Source organism: Zea mays, chromosome 7 (genome assembly GCF_902167145.1).
Source record: "Zea mays cultivar B73 chromosome 7, Zm-B73-REFERENCE-NAM-5.0, whole genome shotgun sequence".
Taxonomy (NCBI): Eukaryota; Viridiplantae; Streptophyta; class Magnoliopsida; order Poales; family Poaceae; genus Zea; species Zea mays.
Genome location: NC_050102.1, coordinates 20,761,913 through 20,787,071, shown reverse-complemented (window position 1 = coordinate 20,787,071; position 25,159 = coordinate 20,761,913). Strand labels below are relative to the sequence as shown.

General features: G+C 52.0%; 2 protein-coding genes across 2 annotated transcripts; both read right to left on the bottom strand.

The window, feature by feature from the left end:
• Positions 1 to 1,345: 1,345 nt before the first annotated feature.
• On the bottom strand, positions 1,346 to 2,532 carry LOC109940915 (uncharacterized). The gene has a single exon (XM_020541290.3). It carries the CDS (start codon positions 2,349 to 2,351, stop codon positions 1,848 to 1,850), a length of 504 nt encoding a protein of 167 aa, XP_020396879.1. The 5' UTR covers positions 2,352 to 2,532; the 3' UTR covers positions 1,346 to 1,847.
• A 6,622-nt stretch (positions 2,533 to 9,154) lies between these two features.
• LOC109940913 (uncharacterized) lies at positions 9,155 to 10,341 on the bottom strand. The gene has a single exon (XM_020541287.3). The coding sequence runs from the start codon at positions 10,158 to 10,160 to the stop codon at positions 9,657 to 9,659; it is 504 nt and encodes a 167-aa protein (XP_020396876.1). The 5' UTR covers positions 10,161 to 10,341; the 3' UTR covers positions 9,155 to 9,656.
• Positions 10,342 to 25,159: the final 14,818 nt, after the last annotated feature.

The following is a 25,159-nucleotide window of genomic DNA, read 5'->3' as shown; positions in this document are numbered from 1 at the left end:
CCTAACTCCTAAACCGTCAGACCTATGGCTGTCAAATTTTAACACCAGCAATATAATAAGGTTATCTACCACTTTTCTATAGCACATATCTACAGAAAACACAATTTAGTTCATCAAACATACAGCACACTGAAAACAGTACGTGCAGCCCAAAACAACAATCAACAAATTTCAGCTCCTATATAATTCAAGAATCGCCTTGCTCTAGAGACTTGAATTATTCTAACACCTTACCAATTGTTAGAGTTAAAATAATCAAATGAGGACTAACAAGTAGACTCACAAATTTTCATCCAATCATTTAGTGCACTAAAACTACTACAACCAATCAACGACGCATTCTCCCCGATAATCACCCAACCATTTGCGGTTTCAATTAGACCCCACATGAGCACTACTACTTTTTACCCGTGCCCATAACCATACACATTTAGACCACAACAAGCCATTCGCTGTGATTACGAGCTTAACCAAGTTACCTAACCATTCGGTTAACTAGAGCAACGACACCGCCGCTAGATAACGTACACGTCAACTTGCCTTTTATTGCCGCAATCCGAGACACAACATATACTACAACATTTTTATAAACCCACAGATTCACAAGTATATTCGCACACTGACCAATTCATACGAATCGTAAACTACTAGTCTCCAACTCACAATCACCATGCATTTACTCCCCAATCATGAACACATACATGTTTATCATACGAACAGAGCATTTCAATAATTATCCTAAAACAATTAACTCCATTACACAACTCATACACAAACCTACTTGACTTGCTTGAAGTGTCTACTCGAATCCGTGAGCACAATCACACATTATATGCGAGGCATAATTTAACGAACACAAAATACGCATTGACTCGATTCGACTTATAAATATTGAGAAAGCGATGACTACTTCGGCATGTCACCACCTCTCTAATTAAGCAAACACAATTTCCTACTTTGACTAAAACTTATAGATATTAAGCACGTTATTACTTTCTATGCGCAAATAAACCTCGACTTAGCACAAGTGACACCGATGGATTTTTACTAAACTCACCATGCGCATAACCTTGTCTCGCGTACAACCATATGGTGGCGTGCACTCGAGACACTTCAATCAACGTGGCGCGACCACTAATATATAAACTCCGACACTCATGTTTTAATAATTTATCCTCTACGCAACTAGCATTTTCTAAACTACTCGTCACATCAATAAATATACTCCCTAGATAATCATGAATCCCATTACAATGCATAAAACAATTATACTTTTCACATAAACGCATATCGATACATTTCTCAAAACTTAACCCGCATTTTGTAACTTAGTTTTTCGCATCAAACCACACATCACATATTTTTCCTACCAAGATATAAAAACATTAGAGTTCTTTTCTACTTCATTTTCCTCTCTACACGCTTCCATTCATACAAAAGTATTTTCACACACATAATCACACTTGCACATCATCGATCAAAACCTAATTAGACTCACTACAATTCGCACACATCAAATAACCTCTTGTTCTCCAATCGCAAACGCGATCCTACCAATGCGCATAACCGAAACATTTTACACACATCCATTCAAAATAATTAGTCGAGTCGACCGAGAGCGACATACATCGGCTCACCATAAACAAACCCAATCGGTGTTTGTAAGGACGATGGCGATTCCGATTTGTGCATCGCTCCGAGCATCCGACGAGCGTTGAACGACTTGCCTTCTCCACGCAACACACGGGGTTCCTCGCCTCCACAAAATAAAACAAAACAGCACATATACACAATTTAATCACCGGAGAACAATGCCGATGTGGAATCAAACAAAGATCATCGTCGTCTCACCGGGGTGAACGGCGTCGATGTTGGGGCTGCGCAGATCGAGCGAGCACGCGATGCGGGGGATTCGGGGCTGCTGTTTTGGATCGGCACCGCTGCGCAGCGAAGTTGGACGCCAAGATTGCGAGCAGGGGCTTCTTGCTGCTGCGCAAGGGAAAAAGAAGGAGGGGGAGGCGAGCAGAGCTGCTGCTCGGCCATGGGAGAGAGGGGGCGCTGGGGGAGGGGTGGAGCAGCGGCGCTGCGCAGGAAGGGCGCAAGGATTTGTGGCCATGGACAGGGAGGTTCGCAGGGGCGCCATGGACGACGGCGAGGAGGATGTCGCCGGGGAATGGGAGCTGCTGCTCCACGCCATGGACAGGGAGGGCGCTCGGCTGCTTCTCATCCAAGCAAGGCGAGCAACAGCAGGGAGCAGGGAGGTCGGCGACCACCATGGCTGGGCGCTGGTAGAGAGATGGGAGTAGGGGCCTCACGCCATGGGAGAGAGGGCACAGGGGCTTGGACGCCATGGATCCAGGGAGGGAGCTGGGCGCTCGGCTGCTGGGCAGAGGAGGGCGGCTGGGAGTGTGGAGGCGCCATGGGAGAAGGAGCTCAGCTCCAAGGGAAGAAGACACGCGCGAGGGAGAAGCTGCTGCCTGCTGGTGGCGGCTGAAAAAAGATAGGGGTGGGAGTGAATAAAAGCCAAGTGCAAGGGAGAGGGGTTTGTATTTATAGAGAAGCCCTAGGGTTAGGGTTTCTTAGTGGGCCTAATGGGTTGGGTTTTAAATGGGCTTGGCCCAAAACGTGTAATTCGGGCTGCGCTAAATATTTTCCGGAAAAATTCTCGTGCGGATTTCGTCAGTACGCGGAACAGAGTGAAACAGAGTTTCGACGAACGGACGATTGAGCGATCAATTCGGCCGAGAGTCTAATTTGATTTCGCTCGGCAACAATTTCCTACGCATGATTCGAAAATAAATTGTCTCGGGATACGACCAGCTTTCGGATTTTTAGTCCGAGAAGGCGAATCGTGACATTTAAAAATCGCAGTCGATACGGGGTTTCAAGTTCAGTTCGGACACGAAATATTTAGCCGAGTCGGATAAAATTGATTTGATGACGACATATTGAGCATTCCGTTTGAGAGTACGGAGTCGGATTAATTTTTGGACATAGATCGAACATCGATAAATCGGAGTCGGACACAGCTCGACTAGCAGCTATCGAGCGTTTGATTAAATGAGCTTTAGACGAGTTTTATAATTCGAGATCGATTATCGAGTTTGCATCCGTGCCGAGAATTAAAAGTTTTTAACACGCTCTAAAATTGGTTGTTTCTCGCGATCGATTAACTCTGAATTCGGTGAACTTCCAAGAGAAAGCCTGATAAACAGAGATAGGCACGATCGAGAAATAGAAATTTTTACTGAGCATCTGAGATTAGGATTAATCTCCCGACACAATGCGAAATTGACACCTGGGGTGTCACAGCCTTCCCCCTTAAACAGAATCTCGTCCCGAGATTCGAATGAGGATATTTAAGGGTGGAGAAGCATGTAACTCCCAGACTGAAGATAGATGCAAATTCATGAGATGGGATCTGACAAGATACTGGAGATAGATTTGGATAGAATATCGCGACATATCGAGACAAGATGCAGCGATCACCCTGAGAGAATGTTCACAAAAGAGAGCACATCGGTGTAGTCTTATAATGGATCACGACTATTGACCGCGATACCAGCGCGTGCCGAGCAGCTCAACCATGTGTGCACCATAGTAGGCTCTCGGTCTCGTCGCGGCACCATCAGTCCTTAGTCATGACACCATTACCAAACGTAACCAATGAAATCCACATAGCAAATATAGATGGAGCCTATGAGAGTATGGCTCAGAAAATAAGAATGTGATCGGAGTTGAAGCAGAGACTGCCGACAAAAGAGCATCGCATGAGAATTTTCTTTAACTCAAAGAACTATTTTATGATCATCACGGGGATTATCAGCCAAAGATTGATATGATATTTAATTTGAGGAGGAACCAACCATGAGATCGAGATTGATAAGCTTTTAGAGACATGAGAGAATTAAAGACAAAAGCAAAATCCATTGAACCGAATGGATACACTGTTTAGAGATACAGTTGCTAAAACAAGCGTCATGATCCTCGGAGAAAGGGGGTATGAGAATGACCAGAAATGAGAGATTTAGGCAGATCAACATCCGATACTTGAGAACGGGTTATAGCAGATAACCAGATAACGGGGCAGAATCAATTGGGGATCCCGAGATTCGAACGATAAAGCAAACATGATTCACAAGAAGAAGGATTACCAGATCCAGGCGAAAGGAGAGGTAGGCAAACAGGATCAGCTAGGATGATCGACAGAAACGCTATGAAGTTTTAGGGGCAAGGATTTATGGAAAGAAACATGGCCTTGATAGGGTTTGCGCAACTAGACACTAACAACAATTTTTTTGACACTACGAGTGCACAAGGAAGCTTTAGCCGATTTAGGGGTCAAGCTATGGGAATCTACAAGTTGGGTAGGTGCAATTTCAAGTGTAAAACACACAAGGGCTAGAAACACCAAAACAAGCACGTGATTTGATTTTTTTTTGGGTTTCACTAGGGAACCACTAGATTATTTGGGGAAGAGGGTCTTTTTATGAGCAGGACAGACAACAATTTTTTTGAGGCAAAATGGACTGAACAACTATCGTACCTTCTAGAAAGCAAGGCAAGAGAAACACATATCACGACCTAGTCAAGGCTTACCAATCCGACACAAGGTAAAGCATTTCTTATAGTTTTCAGAACATAGCAGTACATCACATTATTCACAAGTTCTTGTTATTGGAATAAAGGTGAGAGAAGCATGTTGATGCACCAGAGACAATTATAATGCGACAATCATGATGCATGCTCATTCTAGTCGTCTTCTCAGACCTAACTAATTTTTTTCGGGTGCTTCTACAGCATCCTTATTAATAATAGTAATAGCCTTTATGGCCTAAATAACTAGCCACCTAGCTACCCATCTATTTCCTAAGGCTTCACGTCCTCGGTCTATACTTATCGTCCTGACGATCTATCCAACTTTGGTTTCTAAGCAAGTTTTACTTTAGAAAAGGTTGGTAATCATGACTTATTGACTTCTCTGTGATGGTATTCGCTCCGATACCAGCTGTGGCGGAACCGCCCGAATTATTCCAGCTTAAGTGCCCAAGTCACACCCGCAAGGGCAGCAACGCACTTAAACCAGAATAACCCGTCAGTCCCTCGGATCTAGTCCGACAAGGCCACTTATCCAGGATCGAATACCACTAGCTCACTCGAAGGTGAGGCACAGAGAAATACAATAAAACATAATACCACAAATTTAATAAGTATCATTAGTGATTACATTATCGGAGTTTCAGAAATAATAACCATAAGTTTTTAATGCAGCGGAAATAACTAACGGAGAAAACCGAGTAACATGGCGAAGCCTGGCCACGCTACTCCTCCTGGTCCTCTCCTGCGGAAGCAATAACCCACTTGACCGTCTATCCCGGTGGCAGGGATGGAGGCCAAGTCACATCAGCAACCAATCACCCTAAGGGGTACCTGCAAAAATTGTGCCACAAGCAAGGCTGAGTATACTAATACTCAGCTAGACTTACCCGGTGTGAGGAGTCTACTCCTCTACCTCTAGACATGCAGCTGTTTGGCTGAGGGGTTTGGTTTGCCAAAAGCACTAGCTGAGTCTAAAATCAAGTTTTAGCTTTTCAAGTTTTAGTATGATCCTTTTTTTAAACTAGATGTGTACCTAGCTTGTCATACATGGTATCAAACATTTTATCAATCAACATCTTTTGCCAGTCATCTCATTTCCACTTATTACTCAATGCAGTACAATGGATCAAGCAGTCTCATTAGCTGCGAGAAGCAGACGATTCGAATCGAGTTTTTATCCTTGCAAGGTAAACCTAAACACACGACATGTAGGGGCACTCCGTCCCCACACATATCAACCGTCCCCATCGATTCCCCGTCAGCAGATCAGGGCTCACCGCCTTGGCGTACAATGCCTCACTGACCCCGACTGGCCGTCGTGCAGTGACCGCACTTGTACCCACCATAACCGGAATGGGAGACCTCGTCTCAGGTCGCGTGAGGGGATATGTCCACTGCCAGGTTCACTCAGGTACTAGGCTTACCGATTTACCATATTTCTCGGCATGTGCTTAGTACGTTCAAACGCTTGACACAGGTATCCGCACGTTAATCCTTATTCCATTTTCATCTCGTAGACCACGCATCCCCATGGATCCGTGTCCACAGACCAACATCAGTATGATATGAAAGTGGGTACAATCAATGTCCTGACCTCGCGCGAGTGCTAGAAAAATCACTCGACTTCTACCGAGATCCCTATTTAATAAAGCAGCTACTCGACCTAGCATACTAGTATTCATCTCAATAGGAATCCTGAGTTCATGCAACTAAGGTTTCAGTCAACTCCTACACTTAAGTGCACAGTACAAGCCTACAAACATTAAGTGCAGTAAAATAGCATATATAACGGTTATGCATAAAACCGAGGCTTGCCTTTTTAACACATAGGTAGTGTTTGCTGGGGGAGGTACTCGCTTGGCGAGCATCCACTGGTTAAGTCCATCCTTCCTTGTGTCGTCCACCACGGCATCTCGTGGTTGGCACCACATCACTGGCTCGATCATCATCTCTCGGTCCTATATGAGGTGCAAGATGCATATGTATGAATATAATGAAAGTAGCACAAAAATAGCACAAGGTATACCAAGACACAGTGGCGAACTAAACATTAGTTAGTAAGACACTGCAACAACCACATGTTCGCTTTAGTTATCTACACATTATCGACGTTCAGCATCAACACCATTAAAAAGACGATAACATGTTTGTTTATTTACGCAACACAATAACAACATCACAAGTACGCGCATTTTATTTATTTGGACATGGCTTTTCATTAGTTCCCCTATTGATCGCGCAAAAGCATCATCGAGCACACAAGTTCACTAGAGGACATAGGCATCAATGTCTATGGAAACTCCTATATCACAATCAACTAGAGAAGAAACATATAAAACAAGACACACATGTCATCTCTAGCTTAACCATGACAAGTCTACATTACTTAAGAGCAAACCAAACATTTTTAGCCAAACGGGTGAACTAACAATCAAATGAGCACTAGCAGAATTTTAGGACAGCAATACAGCAGTTGTTTGTTTTAATCATAACTTTTCAAATATTAATCCAAAACTAGCAAACTAGGACTTTCTGGAAAGCTTACAAAGTGAACTACAACTTTGGTATTTTTACCTCCACAGGATTCAGCTGTTAGCAAGGTCAAAAAGTGCAATTACAGCAGCACTGTCCAGATTTGGACAGATTCTGACTTGCAACTTCATAAATTCACAACTGAAGATTCAGGCATCCAAACAAAGTGATCCTGGACTTTCTGGAAAGCTAATTAAATGTTCTACAAATTATTTATAAACATCCCTGGCTGGTTTGGCATGTATCAAGGGTAAAACATACTATGAAGGCTGTGCTGTCCAAAACTGGACAGATTCAGTCTTCACACTTAAAACACATGTAACTAAATCTTCAGACCACCAAAAATAGTGATCCAAGACTTTTTGGAAAGCTTGGCAAAAGCACTACATAACTTTTATAATCACCAAAAAGTGATTCCAGGTTTATTCAAATCAAACATTACAGTTTTTGAAATCTGTTCTGATAGAGGACAGAACACAGCAATCAGTTTGAAAAATTCATAACTCTTAAACCGTCAGGCCTATAGTTATGAAATTTTAACACAAGCAAGATCAGAAAAGCATCTACAACTTTCTTATAAGGACCATGAACAGATTGCAACATTAAATTGAGCAAACAATGCAGTTTCTGAAATCTGTACAGAATTTGGACAGATTCAGTTACTGAATTTGTAAAAATCCTAACTCCTAAACCGTCAGACCTATGGCTGTCAAATTTTAACACCAGCAATATAATAAGGTTATCTACCACTTTTCTATAGCACATATCTACAGAAAACACAATTTAGTTCATCAAACATACAGCACACTGAAAACAGTACGTGCAGCCCAAAACAACAATCAACAAATTTCAGCTCCTATATAATTCAAGAATCGCCTTGCTCTAGAGACTTGAATTATTCTAACACCTTACCAATTGTTAGAGTTAAAATAATCAAATGAGGACTAACAAGTAGACTCACAAATTTTCATCCAATCATTTAGTGCACTAAAACTACTACAACCAATCAACGACGCATTCTCCCCGATAATCACCCAACCATTTGCGGTTTCAATTAGACCCCACATGAGCACTACTACTTTTTACCCGTGCCCATAACCATACACATTTAGACCACAACAAGCCATTCGCTGTGATTACGAGCTTAACCAAGTTACCTAACCATTCGGTTAACTAGAGCAACGACACCGCCGCTAGATAACGTACACGTCAACTTGCCTTTTATTGCCGCAATCCGAGACACAACATATACTACAACATTTTTATAAACCCACAGATTCACAAGTATATTCGCACACTGACCAATTCATACGAATCGTAAACTACTAGTCTCCAACTCACAATCACCATGCATTTACTCCCCAATCATGAACACATACATGTTTATCATACGAACAGAGCATTTCAATAATTATCCTAAAACAATTAACTCCATTACACAACTCATACACAAACCTACTTGACTTGCTTGAAGTGTCTACTCGAATCCGTGAGCACAATCACACATTATATGCGAGGCATAATTTAACGAACACAAAATACGCATTGACTCGATTCGACTTATAAATATTGAGAAAGCGATGACTACTTCGGCATGTCACCACCTCTCTAATTAAGCAAACACAATTTCCTACTTTGACTAAAACTTATAGATATTAAGCACGTTATTACTTTCTATGCGCAAATAAACCTCGACTTAGCACAAGTGACACCGATGGATTTTTACTAAACTCACCATGCGCATAACCTTGTCTCGCGTACAACCATATGGTGGCGTGCACTCGAGACACTTCAATCAACGTGGCGCGACCACTAATATATAAACTCCGACACTCATGTTTTAATAATTTATCCTCTACGCAACTAGCATTTTCTAAACTACTCGTCACATCAATAAATATACTCCCTAGATAATCATGAATCCCATTACAATGCATAAAACAATTATACTTTTCACATAAACGCATATCGATACATTTCTCAAAACTTAACCCGCATTTTGTAACTTAGTTTTTCGCATCAAACCACACATCACATATTTTTCCTACCAAGATATAAAAACATTAGAGTTCTTTTCTACTTCATTTTCCTCTCTACACGCTTCCATTCATACAAAAGTATTTTCACACACATAATCACACTTGCACATCATCGATCAAAACCTAATTAGACTCACTACAATTCGCACACATCAAATAACCTCTTGTTCTCCAATCGCAAACGCGATCCTACCAATGCGCATAACCGAAACATTTTACACACATCCATTCAAAATAATTAGTCGAGTCGACCGAGAGCGACATACATCGGCTCACCATAAACAAACCCAATCGGTGTTTGTAAGGACGATGGCGATTCCGATTTGTGCATCGCTCCGAGCATCCGACGAGCGTTGAACGACTTGCCTTCTCCACGCAACACACGGGGTTCCTCGCCTCCACAAAATAAAACAAAACAGCACATATACACAATTTAATCACCGGAGAACAATGCCGATGTGGAATCAAACAAAGATCATCGTCGTCTCACCGGGGTGAACGGCGTCGATGTTGGGGCTGCGCAGATCGAGCGAGCACGCGATGCGGGGGATTCGGGGCTGCTGTTTTGGATCGGCACCGCTGCGCAGCGAAGTTGGACGCCAAGATTGCGAGCAGGGGCTTCTTGCTGCTGCGCAAGGGAAAAAGAAGGAGGGGGAGGCGAGCAGAGCTGCTGCTCGGCCATGGGAGAGAGGGGGCGCTGGGGGAGGGGTGGAGCAGCGGCGCTGCGCAGGAAGGGCGCAAGGATTTGTGGCCATGGACAGGGAGGTTCGCAGGGGCGCCATGGACGACGGCGAGGAGGATGTCGCCGGGGAATGGGAGCTGCTGCTCCACGCCATGGACAGGGAGGGCGCTCGGCTGCTTCTCATCCAAGCAAGGCGAGCAACAGCAGGGAGCAGGGAGGTCGGCGACCACCATGGCTGGGCGCTGGTAGAGAGATGGGAGTAGGGGCCTCACGCCATGGGAGAGAGGGCACAGGGGCTTGGACGCCATGGATCCAGGGAGGGAGCTGGGCGCTCGGCTGCTGGGCAGAGGAGGGCGGCTGGGAGTGTGGAGGCGCCATGGGAGAAGGAGCTCAGCTCCAAGGGAAGAAGACACGCGCGAGGGAGAAGCTGCTGCCTGCTGGTGGCGGCTGAAAAAAGATAGGGGTGGGAGTGAATAAAAGCCAAGTGCAAGGGAGAGGGGTTTGTATTTATAGAGAAGCCCTAGGGTTAGGGTTTCTTAGTGGGCCTAATGGGTTGGGTTTTAAATGGGCTTGGCCCAAAACGTGTAATTCGGGCTGCGCTAAATATTTTCCGGAAAAATTCTCGTGCGGATTTCGTCAGTACGCGGAACAGAGTGAAACAGAGTTTCGACGAACGGACGATTGAGCGATCAATTCGGCCGAGAGTCTAATTTGATTTCGCTCGGCAACAATTTCCTACGCATGATTCGAAAATAAATTGTCTCGGGATACGACCAGCTTTCGGATTTTTAGTCCGAGAAGGCGAATCGTGACATTTAAAAATCGCAGTCGATACGGGGTTTCGAGTTCAGTTCGGACACGAAATATTTAGCCGAGTCGGATAAAATTGATTTGATGACGACATATTGAGCATTCCGTTTGAGAGTACGGAGTCGGATTAATTTTTGGACATAGATCGAACATCGATAAATCGGAGTCGGACACAGCTCGACTAGCAGCTATCGAGCGTTTGATTAAATGAGCTTTAGACGAGTTTTATAATTCGAGATCGATTATCGAGTTTGCATCCGTGCCGAGAATTAAAAGTTTTTAACACGCTCTAAAATTGGTTGTTTCTCGCGATCGATTAACTCTGAATTCGGTGAACTTCCAAGAGAAAGCCTGATAAACAGAGATAGGCACGATCGAGAAATAGAAATTTTTACTGAGCATCTGAGATTAGGATTAATCTCCCGACACAATGCGAAATTGACACCTGGGGTGTCACACCGTCGGACCGCGGCGTCCTCCAAGAGATTCTTGAGCTCTCCCTAGATACGCCGCCCCTCGGTGGTTGATGGCTCCGGCATCGCGCGGAAAAGCATTGCCGCTGCAGTCAGGTTCTGGCCGACTCCGCTGGAAGTGGGTGGCAGCCTTACCCTGACATCGTCGGCGATGCGGTGCTGGATACCCTGGGGTAGGTGACGCACTTCTCCGGCCGGAGGCTGGCCCGCCCATTCCTGCCCGATGTCCCAGTGGATCGGCTCAAGTGTTCCTGCCCCCTCGTCGAGCCTGGTCTGCATCTCGCGGATTTGCTCGAGCTGTGGGTCATGACCCCCCGCCGGGACGGGGACCACAGCTAGCTCCCGTAGGATGTCAATGCGAGGCACAGGCCTAGGGAGATCACCGTTCTCCGGCATACCAAAATGGTTGCCTTCGTCGGGACCCCCTAGATCAACGTGGAAACATTCACGACTTGGGCCGCAGTCCTCGTCGCCGAGGCTGCGGCTACCGTCAGAACAGTCGGAAAGGCAGTAGTCGCATGCGGTCATGAAGTCCCGCATGGCACTGGGGTTACCAAGTCCGGAGAAATCCCAACAGAAGTCGGGCGCGTCATCTTCCTCGGACCCCGAGGGCCCGTAGGTCGAGACGTCCGTCTGCCGGTCCCAGGGCGACCGCATACGATACCCCAGAGGGTTTGGACTCGCCTCTACGAGAGCGTCCACCAAAGCGAAGTCGCTTGGCGGGTCGAGGCTGAATCCAAAAGGCGTGAGATGGGAATCGGTTGGTACCTCTTGGTCGACGGGCGGTGACGAAGTCACGTCAGGGACTGACTGCACCGTCGTCTCAGGTACGAGGGTGACGCCCAGCAAGTCCTTCACGAGCTTGCTGGCGTCGTCTGTTTGCTTGGGGTTTGCGTGTTGCGGGGAGACGACGCTCGACAGCCGACGAGGTGCCGCCTCCTGCTTGGCCTTGGTTGCCCCGCCTCCTCCTCCGTCGGTGGGAGAGGGGACGGGGTGAGCTCGAATGTTGTTCTTCCACCACGCGGGGAAAACGTCGTCGATTCCGCCGCCGGCGGGCGGGCTGTCGGCCGCCATTGTCGCTGTCGCACGGCGGGGGAAGGATTATCATGTCGTAGCTGCCGTCGAGGGACATGAACTCAAGACTCCCGAAACAGAGCACCGACTCGGGCTGGAAAGGTTGCTGGAGACTGCCCATCTGGAGCTTGATAGGAAGCTGTTCGTCAACACGCAGCAGGCCCCTACCTGGCGCGCCAACTGTCAGCGTTTCGAACCCGGGGGGGTCCCTGGACCGACGAGTAAATTTACGCCGCGTGCCCCAGCCCAGATGGGTCGGCGCGAGACAGAGCGCGAAGGGGGGAGGCAGCCAGAGGGAGACGGGCGTGAGAGGTGGAATTCTCGCGGCCTTCGTGTTTGTCCCGTGCCCAGGTCGGGTGCGCTTGCAGTAGGGGGTTACAAGCGTCCATGCGGGAGGGAGGGAGCGGCCTCACGCGAGCGCCGTCACGTCCTTCTCCGCGCGGCCAACCCTCTGTAAGAGGGCCCTGGTCCTTCCTTTTATAGGCGCAAGGAAAGGATCCAGGTGTACAATGAGGGGTGTAGCAGTGTGCTAACGTGTCTAGCGGAGGAGAGCTAGCGCCCTAAGTACATGTCATCGTGGCAGCCGGAGAGGTTTTGGCACCCGGTTCGTGTGGTGTCGTGGCCGTCGGAGGAGCGCTGGAGCCTGGCGGAAGGACAGCTGTCGGGGCTGTCGAGTCCTTGCTGACGTCCTCTTGCTTCCGTAAGGGGGCTGAGAGCCGCTGTCGTCATAGAGCGTGCGGGGCGCCATCATTACTTGTCTGGCGGAGCGAGCTAGATGGGACGCCGGTCTTGTTCCCCTTAGCCTGAGTCAGCTTGGGGTAGGGTAATGATGGCGCCTCCTGTTGACGTGGTCGGTCCGTGCCCTGGGTTGGGCGATGTGGAGGCTCCTCCGAGGTCGAGGTCGAGTCTGTCTTCTGAGGCCGAGGTCGAGTCCGAGCCCCTGGGTCGGGAGAGGCGGAGACCGTCGGCTGAGGCCAGGGCTGAGTCCGAGCCATGGGGTCGGGCGAAGCGGAGTTCGTCGTCTTCCGGGGCTGAGCCCGAGTCCGAGCCCTGGGGTCGGGCGAAGCAGAGTTCGTCGTCTTCCAGGGCTGAGCCCGAGTCCGAGCCCTGGGGTCGGGCGAAGCAGAGTTCGTCGTCTTCCGGGGCTGAGCCCGAGTCCGAGCCCTAGGGTCGGGCGAAGCGGAGTTCATCGTCTTCCGGGGCTGAGCCCGAGTCCGAGCCATGGGGTCGGGCGAAGCGGAGTTCGTCGTCTTCCGGGGCTGAGCCCGAGTCCGAGCCCTGGGGTCGGGCGAAGCGGAGTTCGTCGTCTTCCGGGGCTAAGCCAGAGTCCAAGCCCTGGGGTCGGGCGAAGCGGAGTTCGTCGTCTTCCGGGGCTGAGCCCGAGTCCGAGCCCTGGGGTCGGGCGAAGCGGAGTTTCCTATGGCGCCCGAGGCCGGACTTGGCTGCTGTCAGCCCCACTTTGTCGAGTGGCACAACAGTCGGAGCGGCGCAGGCGGCGCTGTCCTCTTGTCAGATCGGTCAGTGGAGCGGCGAAGTGACTACGGTCACTTCGGCTCTGTCGACTGGAGGGCATGCGTCAGGATAAAGTTCTCAGGCCACCTTTGCATTAAATGCCCCTGCGATTTGGTCGGTTGGCGTGGCGATTTGGCCAAGGTTGCTTCTTGGCGAAGACTGGGCCTCGGGTGAGCCGAAGGTGTGTCCGTTGCTGGAGGGGGTCCTCGGGCGAGACGTAAATCCTCCGGGGTCGGCTGCCCTTGCCCGAGGCTGGGCTCGGGCGAGGCGTGACCGCGTCCCTCGAATGGACCGATCCTTGACTTAGTCGCACCCATCAGGCCTTTGCAGCTTTGTGCTGATGGGGGTTACCAGCTGAGATTTAGGAGCCTTGAGGGTACCCCTAATTATGGTCCCCAACACAATCTATTCATGGTCGTTATAAGAAAGTTGTAGATGCTTTTCTTATCTTGCTTGTGTTAAAATTTCACAACCATAGGCCTGACAGTTTGGGAATTATGAATTTTACAAAATGATTGTTGTGTTCTGTCCACTGACAGAATAGATTTCGAAAACTGAATTGTTTGATTCAGTTCAACATAGAATCACTTCTTAGTGATTATAAAATTCATGTAGTACTTTTGCTAATCTTTCCAAAAAGTCTTAGATCACCCTTTTTAGTGGTCTAAAGATTAAGTTATAGGCATTTGAAGTGTGAAGTCTGAATCTGTCCAAATCTTGACAGCAAAGCCTTCCTAATGTCTTTTAACCATGATACACTTTAAATCAACCTGAGTTGTTTATAATTGATTTGTAGACAATTTAATTATATTTCCAGAAAGTTTAAGATCATATGATTTGGATGTCTGAGTCTCTAGTTATGCATTTTTGAAGGCATAATTCTGAATCTGCCCAAACCTGAATAAAGATGTCGTTTATCATTATTTAACCTTATTAAGTGTCTAATCACCTTGAGATGATAATACCAAAGTTGTAGAGAACTTCTTAGACTTTCCAAAAGTATTTGATCACTATTTCTAGATGAATATCTTGTGAGTTACGACTGAAACAAGTAAATGTTGTGCTGTTGTCCTAAATATGTTAATTGTGATTGATTGTTCCACTCGAGTGTGCTTGTCTTGAGTCGACTGCTTGTTGTTTTGGATTTTGACCGAGCATGAGTAATAATGATAGTAACTGATATAATTTGGTTATACATAAGTAACTAGTGCATGTTCCTAAGTAGTAAATTAAATTGTTGAAGTCTAGTAAGTAACCAGCTTCAATCAGCGTTATTTTAGCAAGTGTCGTTATATGGATAAGAAACACAATAAACGAGATGTTACCATTTTTGATACTTGCGTAGAAAATATAATATTGCTAAATAACCAACCTCATTAGACTAGTATAAGAAGCAATGTGATTAGGCTATTGCTTTCCGTGTGTGCTCTTGGGTGCGTGCTTGCATTAGAATATTGAGAATGTTGGTAGAACTAGATTAAGTAAATATTCCCTATTAAAGTAAATTTGTCTGTATGACGTTTAGAAGTCACAGTGAATGTACGCGTGCCTAAGTAGTTTAATAATAGAGTAACTAAGAAAGGATAAAAGTGAATGTGGTAAATGCTTGTACTTGTGATGTCGTAGTTGTGTTGCGTAAATAAGTAAAAGGTTGTCGTCTTTTAATGGTGTTAATGATGAACGCCGATAACGTACGAATAGCTAGCGCTTGCGTATAGTCATTGCAGTATCTTACTAGTTAATGTTAGTTCGCTATCATGTACTTGGAGTATCTTGTGCTATTTCATCATATTCATACATATGCATCCTGCATCTCATTTAGGACCGAGAGATGGTGATCATGCAAGTGATGTGGTGCCAACCACAAGATGCAGATGGTGGACGACCCAAGGAAGGATGGACTTAACTAGTGGATGCTCGCCAAGCGAGTACCCCCCAGCAAACACTATCTAAGTGTTAAATTAAAGGCAAGCCCCGGTTTTATGCATAACCGTTTATATATGCTATTTTACTACACTTAATGTTTGTAGGCTTGTACCGTGCACTTAAGTGTAGGAGTTGGTTGAAACCCTAGTTGCATGAACTCAGGATTCCTTTTGAGATGGATACTAGTATGCTAGGTCGAGTAGCTGCTATGCTAAATCAGGATCTCGGTAGAAGTCGAGTGATTTTTCTAGCACTCGCGCGAGGTCAGGAATTGGTTGTATCCATTTTTGATAACCGAATGATGATGGTCTGTGGACACGGATCCATGGGGATGCGTTGTCTATGAGACAAAATTGGAATAAGGATTAACGTGCGGATACCTGTGTCAAGCGTTTGAATGTACTAAACACATGTCGGGAAAAATGGTAACCGGTAAACCTAGTACCTGAGTGAAGCCGGGCGCGGACTTTATCCCTCACGCGACCTGAGACTGGGTCTCCCATTCTAGATATGGTGGGTACAAGTGTGGCCACTGCACGGCGGCGGCCGGGGTCAGTGGAGCATTGTATGCCAAGGCGGTGAGGCCTGGACGCGAACGGGGAATCGATGGGGACAGTTGACATGTGTGGGATCGGAGTACCCTGACATGTCGTGTGTTTAGGTTTACCTTGCAAGGTTAAAACTCGATTCGAATCGTCTACTTCTCGCAGCTAATGAGACTACTTGATCCATTGTACTGCTTTGAGTAATAAGTGGAAATGAGATACTGGCAAAAGGTGTTGATTGATATAATGTTTAATACCATGTATGCTTAGAAGGAGCAAATCTAGCTAAGTTAATGATGATAGAACTTGAAAAGCTAAAAATTGATTTTAGAAACAGCTAGTGCTTTTGGCAAACCAAACCCCTTAGCCAAACAGCTGCATAGTCTAGAGGTAGAGGAGTAGACTCCTCACACCGGTTAAGTCTAGCTGAGTATTAGTATACTCAGCCTTGCTTGTGGCATAATTTTTGCAGGTACCTCCTTGATTTGGTTGATGGTGTGACTTGGCCCATATCCCTGCCACCGGGATAGACAGTCGAGTGGGTTACTGCTTCCGCAGGAGAGGACCAGGAGGAGTAGTGTGGCCAGGCTTCGCCATGTTACTCGGTGTCGGCGTTTCGAACCCGGGGGGGTCCCTGGACCGACGAGTAAATTATCGCCGCGTGCCCCAGCCTAGATGGGTCGGCGCGAGACGGAGCGCGAAGGGGGGAGGCAGCCGGAGGGAGACGGGCGTGATAGGTGGAATCCCGCGGCCTTCGTGTTTGTCCCGCGCCCAGGTCGGGTGCGCTTGCAGTAGGGGGTTACAAGCGTCCACGCGGGAGGGAGCGAGCGGCCTCACGCGAGCGCCATCCCGTCCTTCCCCGCGCGGCCAACCCTCTGTAAGAGGGCCCTGGTCCTTCCTTTTATAGGCGCAAGGAAAGGATACAGGTGTACAATGGGGGGTGTAGCAGTGTGCTAACATGTCTAGCGGAGGAGAGCTAGCGCCCTAAGTACATGCCATCGTGGTAGCCGGAGAGGTTTTGGCACCCGGTTCATGTGGTGTCGTGGTCGTCGGAGGAGCGCTGGAGCCTAGCGGAAGGACAGCTTTCGGGGCTGTCGAGTCCTTGCTGACATCCTCTTGCTTCCGTAGGGGGGCTGAGAGCCGCCGTCGTCATAGAGCGTGCGGGGCGCCATCATTACTTGTCTGGCGGAGCGAGCCAGATGGGACGCCGGTCTTGTTCCCCGTAGCCTGAGTCAGCTTGGGCTAGGGTAATGATGGCGCCTCGTGTTGACGTGGTCGGTTCGTGCCCTGGGTTGGGCGATGTGGAGGCTCCTCCGAGGTCGAGGTCGAGTCTGTCTTCGGAGGCCGAGGTCGAGCCCGAGCCCGTGGGTCGGGCGAGGCGGAGACCGTTGGCTGAGGCCAGGGCTGAGTCCGAGCCTTGGGGTCGGGCGAAGCCGAGTTCGTCGTCTTACGCAGCTGAGCCCGAGTCCGAGCCCTGGGGTCGGGCGAAGCGGAGTTCGTCGTCTTCCGGGGCTGAGTCCGAGTCTGAGCCCTGGGGTCGGGCGAAGCGGAGTTCGTCGTCTTCCGGGGCTGAGCCCGAGTCCGAGCCCTGGGGTCGGGCGAAGCAGAGTTCGTCGTTCCGGGGCTGAGCCCGAGTCCGAGCCCTGGGGTCGGGCGAAGTGGAGTTCGTCGTCTTCCGGGGCTGAGCCCGAGTCCGAGCCCTGGGTCGGGCGAAGCGGAGTTTCCTATGGCGCCTGAGGCAGGACTTGGCTACTGTCAGCCTCACTCTGTCGTGTGGCACAGTAGTCGGAGCGGCGCAGGCGACGCTGTCCTCTTGTCAGATCGGTCAGTGGAGCGGCGAAGTGACTACGGTCACTTCGGCTCTGTCGACTGGAGGGCGTGCGTCAGGATAAAGGTGTCAGGCCACCTTTGCATTAAATGCCCCTGCGATTTGGTCGGTTGGCGTGGCGATTTGGCCAAGGTTGCTTCTGGGCGAAGAATGGGCCTCGGGCGAGACGTAAATCCTCCGGGGTCGGCTGCCCTTGCCCGAGGCTGGGCTCGGGCGAGGCGTGATCGCGTCCCTCGAATGGACCGATCCTTGACTTAGTCGCACCCATCAGGCCTTTGCAGCTTTGTGCTGATGGGGGTTACCAGCTGAGATTTAGGAGTCTTGAGGGTACCCCTAATTATGGTCCCCGACAGTAGCCCCCGAGCCTCGAAGGGAGTGTTAATACTCGCTTGGAGGCTTTTGTCGCACTTTTTTGCAAGGGGACCAGCCTTTCTCGGTTGTGTTTTGTTCCGGTGGGTGCGCGCGAGCGCACCCGCCGGGTGTAGCCCCCGAGGCCTCGGAGGAGTGGTTTGACTCCTTCGAGGTCTTAATGCATTTCGCAACACTTCGGCTGGTCTAGTTGTTCCCTCATGTGAGCTGGCCGTAACCCGGGTGCACGGTTGGGTCCCAAGTTCTCGGGCTGGTATGTTGACGCTGTCAACGGTCTGGCCGGAGCCGGTTTTGCGAGAGCAGCCCCCGAGCCTCTGCACAGGGCGAGAGGACGGTCAAGGACAGACTCGACTTTTTTACATACGCCCCTGCGTCGCCTTTCCGCAAGGAGGAGGAGGGGGGGAAAGCGCCATGCTGCCCTCGGAGGGCGTCAAACATGGTGTTTCCGGTGAGCTGCTGACGGGTAATCCGAGTGGACGCCCGTGCCCCATTTGTTAGGGGTCGGCTAGAGGCCCGGAGGCGCGCTCCAAAAGTACCTGCGGGTGATCTGCCGGACCCGGTCCCCTTTCGACGGGGTCCGAGGGCTCGATGCCTCCCTCTGATGGGATTCCGTTAAAAGATCATTCCCGCTGGTCTCGGAAATGTCCTAGGGTACCTCGGGAGCGTAGACCGAGCCTTGGTTATGTATCGAACGTACCCAGGGTCATCCCTCGCTTTGTGTCTGAGGCGGCTGTGAACCCTTCGAGGGCCAGCCTACAAACCCCTGATCAGTAGTGGGCGCGGAGCCCGAGTGGCCTGAGGCGGCCGTTGAACCCTTCCGAGGGGCCGGCCTTCGAACCTCTGACCAGTAGTGGGCGTGGAACCCAAGCGCTCTGAGGCGGCTGTTAAACCCCTCCGAGGGGCCAGACTTTGAACCTCTAATCAGTAGGGAGGCTCGGGGCCTGTTTCCTTCACGGAGAAGGATCCTTTTCGGGGTATCCCCCTTTCCCGGTCCCTGTTGTAAGAGAGAGAAAGAGGAAAAGGAAAAGGATACGAAATCGAATGATGTGGCGTACCTTTTTTGACGCGGTCATTATGGCGAAGGCGAAGCGTTGCTTGCTTCTCCTGCCTGAGGCGCCGCCTGTCCCACCGCGGAGTTAATGCGACGGGGCGAGTGATTCGCGAGGCGGCCGTTGCGCGTGCGCGAGCCGTTCGAGGAACGGTCATTTCGCTTTGAGTCTTTGAATCCCGCGGCGGGTTCAGGCGACGCGTTGAACGGGTCTCGCCTTGGTCTTTATATACTCGGGGGAGGGTCTGGTGACGGTTCTTTGCTCCGCTTCTTGCTTCCTTCTTAGGTTATCACAACCTAAGAGTTTTAGCCAGAGAAAAGGAAACCGCCCACCCAGTCCTTCCCGCCGCCACCCCTTCTGCTCGGTGATGGCCGACCGGGTGACCATTGTCTCGCCGCGCGACGCATGGCCTTTCTCCACAGTTACGGCGGATGACCTCGAGGACCTCGTTGCTGAGGGTTTACTTCGCCCTCTCTCTGATGAGAGGCAGCCGGAGTGGATTCCCCCCCGAGCGGAGCCGCCTCATCCCCGCCGCCGGGGTACGTTGTGAGCTTCGTCTCCTTCCACGAGCGGGGATTCGGTGTGCCGGCAAGCCGCTTCATGCGGGCGATCCTGCATAACTACGAGGTGGAGTTGCACAACCTCAGCCCCAACTCCATCTCGCAAGCCGCCATTTTCGTAGCGGTGTGCGAAGGATACTTGGGGATCGACCCCCACTGGGACTTGTGGACTCATTTCTTCTCCGCGGAGCTTTTTGCTTCGCCGATGAGGGAGAGAAGGGTCCGCGCGGCAGTGCGGGCCGGCGGCTGCATCCTCCAGCTGAGGCAGTCGCGGGCGTTGCAGTATATTCCTGTCGTCCTTGCGTCCTCGAATAAAGGGTGGCAGCGCCGGTGGTTCTATCTCCGGAATGACGACGAGAGGCTCCCGTCGTTTTCTCAGTGAGTGGTCACCGTCGCCGCCGATGCTTGGCGCTACGGGACCCCGCACGACAGACAGAAGAATCTCGAGCCCCTTCTCAAGGCCCTGGAGGCGTTGCGGAAAGGAGGGCTCACCGCCGCGGGAGTGATTGCCGCCATTCATCGCCGGAGGGTGTTTCCCTTGGCGGAGCGTCGGTTGCCGCTTTGGGAGATGACGCCGGAGGCTGACTTGGAGGGCTCGCAGATGTCCTCGGATCCCCTTCCCATCGACGTTCTCCACGGGCGGGTGGCCGTCGCGTAGGGAAAACCGGACGCCAGCACCTTCTCTCAGCCCTTGATGCGCCTCGACCACGGGTGTGTCTCCCTGGTGAGTGTCCGCTCCTTCTTTCTCCTTGAGTCAGATTGCCTTTGGTCCTTATGGTCGAGACTTTTCATCTGTCTCCAGGAGGTAGGGTGTCACAAGCCTTCCCGGCCACGGGTCCCGGAGGACGCGGTGGACTGAGCGGCGCGGCGGGTTGCCGCGGAGGAGGAGAAGAAGAAAAAGGACGCGAAGAAGGCTCGGGCCCGCGAGCGGGCGCGGGCTCGAGACGCCTTGGAAAAGCTCCATCGTCGGCAGGAGAGGGATGGACTCCCGAGGGAGCCGTCGCCGGAAACGCCTGACGACGACGACGATGATGAAGACGATGACGAGGATGATGACATGGCTGCCCGCCTTGGCCTCAGCCCGGGTTTGAGGCTAGGCCAGGAGTCGTCAAGCCAGCCCCCGAGCGGGCTGGCGCCGTCAGTTACCGGGGTCAGGACGCCGAGGTCCCGGCCCGAAGAGCGGGGGCAGACCGAGGGGGTACTCGACCCCTCGGTTGGGGAAGTTGAGGTGACCCCGGGGAGTCAGGCCGAGGCGCCTGTTCCCCAAGAGCCGTCGCCCACGTCGCCAGCGCAGGAGAGCGAGCCTCAGGTCGTCGTGGCAGCGCCTAGGCAGTCTGTCTCCCGGGCGTCCAAGGTGCCCAAGGCGAGGATGGTACCGAAGCTGGCGGCGAGGCGGACCTCGGTGGTACCTTCGGGGGTCGAGATCCGAGAAACCTCTCCTCAGGCACGGCTGATCATGGCCCGGAGCGGGTAAGTACCTTAGAACGTCTTCGTCCTGGCTCCTCATTTGTATGTCCCGACCGCGACTTTCCTTTCCTCCTCAGCAAGTGAAGCCATGGCCTGACCGATCTGGCTCCCCGGAAAGTCCTTAAGACGGCGTCGGCTTCCGCAGCCGGTGCCGTGCCGGGCCTCGCCGTTAGCTGACCTTCTCGCAAGGCGCCCCACAGCGGGGGGGCTCAGGCGGCACCAGTCGCAGTGGAGCGAGTTCCCGAGGCCGACTCTTCTATCGAGGTGGCCGTCGCGCTGGGGGAGGCGGCCGGCGGGGACGTGGCGTCGGGCCCACCAGCCATGCCGCCGGCGCTGGCGCCAGCTGCTGCCGAAGCCGCTGCCGTCCTGGTCGGGGAGCGACCTGTCGCCGCCGACGCTGAGATGGCCAAGGCATCGACACTTGGTGCCTCGGAGGAGGGGGGCATGGAAACGTAGCCCGTCCCGCCGAGCGGCAGCCTTGTCCCTGTGCGGCGGAGCTCCGAGGGGCGGCGCCAGTTGCTCCGGTTCTGGACCCGTGAGGCTTCGGATCCCTTCTTCGTTCTTGACGATGAGCGGGAGGAGCAGTCTTGGGACGAGCTCCGCGAGTGTGCCGAAGCAATGGTGTGGTCGCTCCGGTCATCCTTGGAGGTCTTTTGTAGAGACATCCCCAAGATCCTCCAGGTAATGATTTCAGGCATACCTTTTTTGTGATCAAGGCGTCCTTTGTGACGCCCCGCTTCCTTCCCTCAGGATCTGACGGATCTGAGCGCCGCCAAGTCGTCGTTCATCCGCCACGAGGTCGATGTCTGGGGCTCACTGCGATCCCTGAGGACCTCGCTCGCCGGGGCTACCGCGCGCCTCTCCCAGTAGGGCGCCGAGGTGACGGACCTTCGGTTGCTCTGCGCCGATCTGAGAGCAGAGGCAGCAGCGGCACGCGCAGAGGTGCAGCGACGGCAGTCGAAGTTCGATCAGGTTGTTGATGAGCGAGATCAATCTTGGGGCCAGGCTGCCGAGGCTGAAAGCCGGGCTGGAGCCCTTGCAGCAGACCTAGCCGTAGCCCAAGCCGCAGCCTCGGAGTAGTGTGCCCGAGCCGGAGGTATGTCCTGGTTGTTTTCGGTTTTCGTGCCGGCTTGTTTCCTCCACTTGTGTTTGAGGCCTTGCGCTCTGGCCGTTCGCAGAGCTCGAGTCTGCCCTTGATGAGTCCACCAGGGTGCTTACCGAGGCGGCCGAGCAGAGGGAGGCCGACCACGCGGCCATGTCTGAGGCCATCTCGGACTTCTACCGGGTCTTTGGCTTCGGCGACGTCCCCTCAGGAAGCTCCCCTCAAAGTCACCTGCAGGCCTTGGGTGACCACGTGCGCGGCAGACTCCGCGAGGCGCTACACCACGGCGTCAGGCGGGCCTTCGCCGCGCTTGCTTCCCACTACGTCGTGGATCTAGAGCGGGTCAGCGAGGGGTATTGCCTTCCTGACGAAGATGAAGCCGCCCTGGCTGAAGTCCAGAGGCTCGACGTGGCCGCCGCGGGCCCGAGCGCAGTGCTGGCGACCACCTTCGAGGCAGAGATCCTCCCGCCTGCGCCGTCGTCCGAAGCCGGGGTGGACTTTGCCAAAGGCAGGGACGAAGCCGAAGGCGCGGCTCCTTCCCCGGGCGACGCCTAACTCTGCCGGAGCAGTTTCCTTTGAATGCACGTGTGTCTTTTGCGGCCGCTGAGGCCCGAACACTTTATTATCGTAGTATAATGTCGTGCCCCTTTTCCTTTCATTTTGCGTGTCCGGCCCTGTTCGTCAGTAGCAGGGTGGCTTGCCCAAGTAGGAGTCATTTTTCGTGGTAGGTGACGAGTGAGGTATTCGTAACCCAGAGGCGTAGGAGTCCCTTGGCTCAGTCAGCCTTGCCACTTACATGCACCCGCGTTCGCTTCTTGGGGTCCTGCTACCGACATAGCCGGGGGAACGCGGAAGCCTTTTTGATTGAAAATTTTGACGCAGAGGGGGTTCCCCCCTTTTAGCCCCCGAGGGAGGGTTGGGCTTTGCCGAGGCAAGGCTGACCCTTCCTTGATGACCAAACTTTGCGTGGGAATGAGGTATACGAACAACTTGAAAACATCTTAAGGGTAGAAGCGACGTAGCTGTTGGATGTTCCAAGCGTTGCTGTAGACCTCGCCTTGACTGGCTTCAGAGGCGTGAGCTTATGCCGCCCTCGGGCTTCAGAACTTTGGCGATGACGAACGGCCCTTCCCAGGGAGGCGTGAGCTTATGCTGCCCTCGGGCATCTTGTCGCAGCCGAAGCACCAGGTCGCCCACCTGGAGGTCTCGGGACAGAACCCTCGGGCGTGGTAGCGTCGCAGGGACTGCTGGTACCATGTCGAGTGTAGTAAGGCCATGTCCCGAGCCTCTTCCAGCTGGTCCAGTGAGTCTTCTCGATTAGCTTGATTGCTTTGGTCGGCGTAGGCCCTCGCCCTCGGGGAACCGTGTTCTAAGTCTGTGGGCAAGATGGCCTCGGCCCCGTAGACTAGGAAGAACGGTGTGAAGCCCGTGGCTCGGCTCGGCGTTGTCCTCAGACTCCAGACCACCGAGGGGAGTTCTTTCATCCACCGCTTGCCGAACTTGTTGAGGTCATTGTAGATCCGAGGCTTGAGTCCTTGTAGAATCATGTCGTTGGCACGCTCTACTTGCCCATTCGTCATGGGGTGAGCCACGGCGGCCCAGTCCACCCGGATGTGGTGATCCTCGCAGAAGTCCAGGAACTTTCTGCCGGTGAAATGGGTGCCGTTGTTGGTGATGATGGAGTTCGGGACCCCAAAGCGATGGATGATGTTGGTGAAGAACGCCACCGCCTGTTCAGACCTGATGCTGTTTAGGGGTCAGACCTCGATCCACTTGGAAATTTGTCGATGGCGACCAACAGGTGCGTGTAGCCCCCGGGTGCCTTCTGCAAGGGGCCGACAAGGTCCAGACCCCACACAGCAAAAGGCCAGGTGATGGGTATCGTCTGCAGGGCCTGAGCGGGCAGGTGGGTCTGCCTTGCGTAGAACTAACACCCTTCGCAGGTGCGGACAATTCTAGTGGCGTCGGCCACCGCCGTCGGCCAGTAGAAACCTTGTCGGAAGGCGTTTCCACCAAGGGCTCGAGGTGCTGCGTGATGGCCGCAAGCCCCCGACTGTATCTCTTGTAGGAGCTCCTGGCCTTCGGCGATGGAAATGCATCACTCGAGGATGCCTGAGGGGCTGTGGTGGTAGAGTTCCTTCCCGTCCCCCAGCAAGACAAACGACTTGGCGCGCCGCGCCAACCGCCGAGCTTCGGCTCGGTCGAGGGGTAGCTCTCCTCGGTGGAGATATTGCAGGTATGGGGTCTGCCAGTTTTGATTAGGCGTGACCCCGCTCCGCTCCTCCTCGATGTGCAGTGCCTTACCCTCGGGGTCGAGGGTACCTCGGGCCGAACCGAGGGTGCCTCGGGCCGAGCCGAGGGTGCCTCGGGTTGGGCCGAGGGTGCCTCGGACTGAGCCAAGGGTGCCTCGGGTTGGGCCGAGGGTGCCTCGGGCCGAGCCGAGGGTGCCTCGGACTGAGCCGAGGGTACCTCGGACTGAGCCGAGGGTGCCTCAGGCTGGGCCGAGGCCTTCTCGGGCTCGGGCGTGTCGTCGGTCTTGATGGAGGGTTGATGCAGGTCTCGGGAGAAGACGTCCGGGGGAACTGTTGTTCG

What these genes read in the sequence shown, in the direction of transcription:
- LOC109940915 (XM_020541290.3), bottom strand. Translation starts at nt 2,351, where the DNA reads ATGGCGTCCAAGCCCCTGTGCCCTCTCTCCCATGGCGTGAGGCCCCTA.
- LOC109940913 (XM_020541287.3), bottom strand. Translation starts at nt 10,160, where the DNA reads ATGGCGTCCAAGCCCCTGTGCCCTCTCTCCCATGGCGTGAGGCCCCTA.